This window comes from Crocuta crocuta, unplaced genomic scaffold, assembly GCF_008692635.1.
Source record: "Crocuta crocuta isolate KB4526 unplaced genomic scaffold, BGI_CrCroc_1.0 scaffold318, whole genome shotgun sequence".
Taxonomy (NCBI): domain Eukaryota; kingdom Metazoa; phylum Chordata; class Mammalia; order Carnivora; family Hyaenidae; genus Crocuta; species Crocuta crocuta.
Window position 1 is genome coordinate 2,191,239 of NW_027531425.1, and position 6,466 is coordinate 2,197,704.

General features: G+C 56.1%; 1 protein-coding gene across 1 annotated transcript in view; it reads left to right on the plus strand.

Annotated features, from left to right (window-relative positions):
- The window catches only part of REN (renin), a 12,212-nt gene that overhangs the window by 4,373 nt on the left and 1,373 nt on the right, over window positions 1–6,466 (plus strand). The window contains exons 2-8 of the mRNA XM_077772058.1: window positions 820–970; window positions 1,516–1,639; window positions 2,222–2,340; window positions 3,247–3,443; window positions 5,082–5,090; window positions 5,609–5,728; window positions 6,091–6,235. Coding sequence (XP_077628184.1) covers window positions 820–970; window positions 1,516–1,639; window positions 2,222–2,340; window positions 3,247–3,443; window positions 5,082–5,090; window positions 5,609–5,728; window positions 6,091–6,235 — 865 coding nt within the window. The remainder of the gene's footprint in view (window positions 1–819; window positions 971–1,515; window positions 1,640–2,221; window positions 2,341–3,246; window positions 3,444–5,081; window positions 5,091–5,608; window positions 5,729–6,090; window positions 6,236–6,466) is intronic.

Below are 6,466 nucleotides of genomic sequence, written 5' to 3' on the forward strand. Positions count from 1 at the left end.
CCAGAGTCTTTAAATTCTGCCTCCCAAAGCTGATAGGCAGGTGCCAGAGAAAGGAGCTGAAGGACTGGCACTCAGGCTCAAGAAGTCCCACTTTGCCAAGGGCAGGGTGCACAGTCACTCAGGAAATGCCGGCCGCTCTCCCCACCCCACCCGTTCGGTCCCAAGGTTCCAGCCCACAGCCCTGGCTGGGTCTCTACCCTGGCCTGGGATCCTGAAGCCCCTGCAGGCAGCTGTGGGCGTCTGCTGCCACCTGCAGGCCTCACGCGGCACTGCCCGGGCCTGTCCAGCCTTGAGGGGAGCATCCAGCCTTCACTGCTGCGTTTCCTCCTCTGTCTCCTCGCCTGCTGGAGCTCCTTGAAGGCAGTGATTATTATTTTTTTAAGTTTATTTATTTTGAGGGGGAGAGGCACAAAGAGAGAGGGAGGGAGAGAATCCCAAGGGCTCATGGTGACCTGAGCTGAACTCAGAGGAGTCAGAAGCTTAACAGACTGAGCCACCCAGGCACTCTATCGATGATCTGTATCTTCCTATCTCTAGAATTTACTGGAGTGCAGGCACAGAGTAGGTGTTCAACATGTAATTATGGAAGGAAGGAAGGGCCTTGTAGTGATAAGATCAAAATTAGACCACAGAAGGAAGTGAGGATTATTTAATACCAGTGCAGTTGACTCAAGGAGGCTTGCCAATTCTCCTTGAGAGGCCGTAGGGCACAAGAGAGATCCTCAGGTGTAGGCTAGGTTAGGGAGAGTTGTACCAGAAGTTTTGGGGGAGGGGGAATACAGAACTCTTCTGGTTTTTTCTTCCTTCACTGTGGGCCAGGATCTTCCTCAAGAAGATGCCCTCCATCCGGGAAAGCCTGAAGGAGCGAGGCGTGGGTGTGGCCAGGCTTGGTGCTGAGTGGACCGGCTTCACCAAGAGGCTCTCCTCTGACAACAGTACCGTCCCTGTGGTCCTCACCAACTACCTGGATGTGAGTGCCCGGCTCGGGCCTCCCTCTTCCGTCTCTCCCCTCCCCCCCCCCCCGGGGCCCAAGGCTTTCTTTGCTCTTTCCATGCTGCCCGGGACTGAATTGGTGAGACACACAAAGCGCTCTATAAAATGCCCATTTCAGAGCTAGAAATGTTGGGACACAGAGGGTGGAAAGGAGCCCAGAGGCGGGGTTAGGGTTGGGACTCAGGAATCCAGGTCCTGGGCCTCAAGGAAGGCGGGGGGGTTGTGACGTCAGATGCGGGTTTCTGTGACCGGGCTCCACACAGCGTGACTGCTTATTGTGTTAGCAGCCCTTCGAGGGGCGGGGCATCTTCTTGCTTCATTTGCAGTAGTTTTATTTTGCCCTATTGTCTCACTTCCAGGGAAGTCCTAAGACAGTGCTAAGTGTCCCACCCTGGCCCTGCTGTAAAATGGAAAGCCAGGGTGGCTGTGTGATCTACCTAATCTCACCCCAAGCGCCCCAGGGGGTACCCGGCAAAGCCCCAGGCTTCCCTGCCCCTCCACCTGCCTCTTTCACCCCTACAGACCCAGTACTACGGTGAGATCGGCATTGGCACCCCACCCCAGACCTTCAAAGTCATCTTTGACACAGGCTCAGCCAACCTCTGGGTGCCCTCCACCAAGTGCAGCCCTCTCTACACAGCATGTGGTGAGCCCCCCCCTCCACGCGGCCTGCGGGGCCTCTCCCCAGGCCCCCAGCCGCGCTGGGCCAGTCCTGCCTCACACCCTTTGGTGCTTCTGCTCCTATTGCCCCTGAGAGGAGAGACGAAAATGCCCCCCATTTTCCTGAATCGGCCACCAAGGTAAAATAGCACCGCTAGACGTCCCCAGCTCACCCGGAAGTCCACTTCTGGCCTCTCCTGAGATTGGGAGAGGACCAAATTCTCAGACCCACCTCAGGCTCTCAGGGTCTTCCACCCCTTTCCTTAGTCAAGTAAGCTCTCATCGAGAGCTTCCTGGAACCAGAATCTTTTCCTCATCCTGGTACTAGAAATTACTTTGAAATGCTTGATTTAAGACAAAATTCTCAGAGATATGGGCACATGACAGGGGCCCAGGAAACACAGTCCTTGACTGATGAAACTCATTTTTAAGCCTCCCACCTGAGGGCCACCCCCGCCCCTTCACGGAAGTCCTCAACCACAGGGGGCCATGCCCAAAAGGCACCTGCCTCCCAGCTCCCTGGCCAGGGCCTCTCTTGGACCAACTTGAGTCTATGTCGTCCTGCCAGAGATTCACAGCCTCTATGACTCCTCGGAATCCTCCAGCTACATGGAGAATGGGACGGCATTCACCATCCGCTACGGATCTGGGAAGGTCAAAGGTTTCCTGAGCCAGGACGAGGTGACTGTAAGTGGGAGTGCCCCAGGGCATCTGACGTCTGCCCTTCGGGTCCCCAGACCTCTCCTGCTACTGGAGGGCCCATACTTGGGGAGGGTGCAGTTCAGCCCACCTTGGAGCCTTGGCAATTGAGGAACACCTTTGCTGGAGAGCAGTGCCTGGGACAGAGCAGGCCTGAGCTCCCAACTCCACACTGGGTGATGAATGGAAGCTTTTATGTGGAACTCACGTGAGAGCTTATATGGAGCCCCACAGCCTTCAGTCAGCCTACCTGCCTGAGGTTGCCCAGCTCTGGCTGGGCCCTTCACAAGACCCCGAACTAAAATCAGGGTCAGAGTCAGGGTCAGCGTCAGGGTCAGCGGTACTAGTGCCATGATGGCCAGAGTTAGTTTTGGGGTCAGGCAGAGGTTCTAAAGGTGATAGTTGAGGTTAGAGTTTAGGATTAAGGTCCGGGCTTGGTTTTCTCTTCCATTTGGCTTGCATCAGACCCTTTCCGTTCCCCAGAAGGGAATTCTGGGAATGGAATTTCTCTAGCCCATGCTCTAGGTTATGGGAAGGGTACACATGGAACATGAGAGGCCCGTTGTCTGGGAAACCAGGGGAGGAGGTCTGGCTGGGCTGGAGGAATCCTTCACCATAGTGGGGGTGAGGAGCTGAGACCCAGTCCTGCCAGTGTGGAAGTTGGGCCCCTGGGGAGGGGGTGTGGGAGCTCCTGGCACCTTCTCAGCCTCTCCCCTTTCCAGGTCCTGGGCAACCCCACAGCCTGCATGTGTATTACAAGAGAAGATATGTGTGGAGGATTGATAAAATGGTCTTATCCCCAATTTCTCTACCCTGGGGGATGTGGGTCCTAGACTAGACCCTGGCCAGGGGGTGGGCAGTAGGCTTGGCCTCCTCTGGTCCTTCCTCCCACAGGTGGGCGGAATCACAGTGACACAGACGTTTGGAGAGGTCACAGAGCTGCCCCTGATACCCTTCATGCTGGCCAAGTTTGATGGGGTTCTGGGCATGGGCTTCCCTGCACAGGCTGTTGGCGGGGTTACCCCCGTCTTTGACCACATCCTCTCCCAGGGGGTGCTAAAGGAGGAGGTCTTCTCCGTCTACTACAGCAGGTGAGGCTGGGGCTGGGGCTGCAGGGCTGGGGGAGGGAGTCGGGAGAGCTGGGAGAGCAGGAGGGGACTTGGACTGGCATGTTTCTGTGTTCATGATTAGGTAGTATTCCATCCATATGTTGAGCTCCACTGTCCAATATGAAAGTCACTCCTTAAATTTAAATGAATTAAAATGTAATAAAATGTAATTCTTCAGTCACACTAGCCCCATTTCAAGTGCTCGCAGCCACAGTGACTATGGCTACACATTGGATAGTAGATAACCGAACATCTCCATCATTGCAGAGAGTCCTATTTGCACCCTCTAGAACAAGAGATTTGAAAATGTAGGGTGAGGGGTGATGGAATATAAAGCATTATTGTGACCTGGGGACCCTCCCTGTGACCGACCACACAGAAAGCTGACTTCATTCATTCATTCATTTGCTCACCCATTAATGCGACAAATATCGCGTGCTTGTGTGCCAAGCATTGTGGGAGGGTCTGGGGTGCAGCCATGAACACAGTGTACAAAAGAGTCCCTGCCCTCACAGAGCCTACAGGCGGGAAGGAAGACCGGAAACATTCTGACATGACAAACAATGACAGGGGGCATAGGGCTGAAGCCCATAGGTGCCTTTCAACTCTAGGCTGAGCTTGTATGCAGTTCGGCCCGCCTGGGGGAAGCCATTGTGAGCAGAGTTGTGATCTGCTCCAACCTGTGGGTTTGGAAAGGCGGTAAGAGCTAGAGGCAAGGGATCCTAAGGGCAGGAACACAGGGCTGGTCGAGGTGAGGGTGGAGGGAGGGTCAAGATCCGGAGAAATTGCACAGGTAAAATGGAGAAGAACGAAAGAGAGAAAAAGAAAACAGGAAGCATTGAGCAAAGGCCACTGGGCCGGTCTCCTCGGGAAGAGCTGTGGTAGAGGAGGGAGCAGGGCCTCATGACAAACAGTTGAGAGGTAGATGTGGGTGTCGGGAAGTGCAGGGCAGATGTAGAGTGCCCTGAGAGATTCCACAGGAAAGGGAATGTCAGGAGGGGTGCAGGGGGAGATGCAGAGGGAAGTAGAGAAAAGAAGGGTGGGTGTTTTAAAATGCTAGAGGAGGCATGAGCCTGCTTGCATGTGGAGGAGGAAGCCAATGGAAAGCGAGAGACTGAAAGTGGAAAATGGAGGAGATAACTGAGGGCACAGGAGCGTGGCAGCCATGGGAGGGAGAAGAATCCAGCAAACGGGAAGAAGGAAGGAACAGGCCGGGGGATGAAATGTTGGCAGAGGGGTAATGGGAGCTTGCGATCGCACATGCGCTTATGTACTGCGTGTGTAAGAGGGCAATTTGTTGCACTGGCCTGCACAGATGTGCACACCTAAACCGCCTGCACACGTATGCTGGGAAACCCAGCCCATGTGTGCACACCGGAAACCAGCCTGAGGGAAGGCCCCACGCTCTGGGAGGTATTGTGCACTGGGAGGAGAGGAAGGTAAGGGAGTCAGTCACCCCACTTGCCCCCTGGGTGACTTCAGGCAAGTGACTTCACCTCTTGGTGAGTCCAGCACCTAAAGGGTAAAAAAGAGCGCATAACACCCACCCTGGGCGACAACAGGCTGGTGAGGCTCACCTGCAACACAGGCCTCCTGTCTGCTGTGTCTCTTTCTCTGCAGAAATTCCAAGTAAGGAGCTGAAACCCTCCCATGTGGCCCTGACCCTCCTAAACACCTGGTCCAGATTCACATAGGCCATCAACCCACTGGCCCAAACTCCTCTCCGCAGGCCCAGGCTCTGCTGGATGCCCAAGATTTCCACCCCTCCTTCCAGCTGGCCCCTGTGCCTGGCCCACCCCCACCCCCACCCCCACCCCCACCCAGCAGGTGCCTGANAACCCAAGTGAGGGGGGAGGGGCCAATCGTCATCTTGCTCTCCACTCCCTGTCCTGGCACCGGTTCCTTTACCGTGACCTTGCTGGGGATGTTTTTATCGGGTGCAGCAGGACTATCCTGGAATCACCTCTGGTTGAGCTTGGGGAGGGGCAAGAGCAGTGGAGAAGTGTTTCTTTGGCCTCCCAACCTTGCCATCCCTCCGCCTTCCTCTGCCCCCCAACAAGCCCCATACCGGTGCCCAACGTCCCTTGTTGCTGGGGTGCTGGGTCTCAGGGGTAATGGGTCTTCAAGAGCTCTGATCTTTCCTTTAGGAACTCCCACTTGCTCGGAGGAGAGGTGGTGTTGGGGGGCAGCGACCCCCAGTACTACCAAGGGAATTTCCACTATGTGAGCGTCAGCAAGACTGGCTCCTGGCAGATCAAAATGAAAGGGTCAGGAACCCTCAACCCGCCCTGCTCTCCAAAAACGCTGCTGCTGCTGGGGGTGGGGAGGGGCACTGTTACCATCTTGCCCTCTCTCCTAATGCCGTCACTTCTTAAGGCACGGTCAACATTTGCTCTCTGAGTGCTCTGTGCAGGGATGGGGGGCACAGAGATACAAAAAACAGAGGGGAGAGGGGCTATGGAGAGGAGGCAGCGGGTTACCAGGCCATGTGCTGAGGGAGGGGACCTTTCTTCCTCCAGGGCATCACTGGACCCCCAGCATGGCCTCCTGTCACCTGCCTCAGGGAAGCTTGGTGGCCTGGCGGTGTCTCATTAGTCTTCTGTCTGACTCTCTGACTGGCCTCCCTCAGGGTGTCTGTGAGGTCGGCCACCTTGGTGTGTGAGGAGGGCTGCATGGTGGTGGTGGATACTGGCGCATCCTACATCTCAGGTCCCACCAGCTCCCTGAGGCTGCTCATGGAGACCTTGGGGGCCAAGGAGCTGAGCACGAATGAAGTAAGAAGCTGGCGGATGTGCGGGCCACCAGAGGCTGGGGGAGAATCACCTGGTCCAGGCCCCCAAATTACGGCAGGAAGCATGAGGTCCCAAACAGGGCCACTTTGGGCCTTCCCCTCCTCACTTCTCCCTCTTGCCACGTGTGGCTTGGTCCCTAGGGAAGGGTGGGCCATGTGCCCAGCCCTCTCCAGCAGAGGGGCCCAGCCACAGGCACAGGGCTGTGTCTGCGGG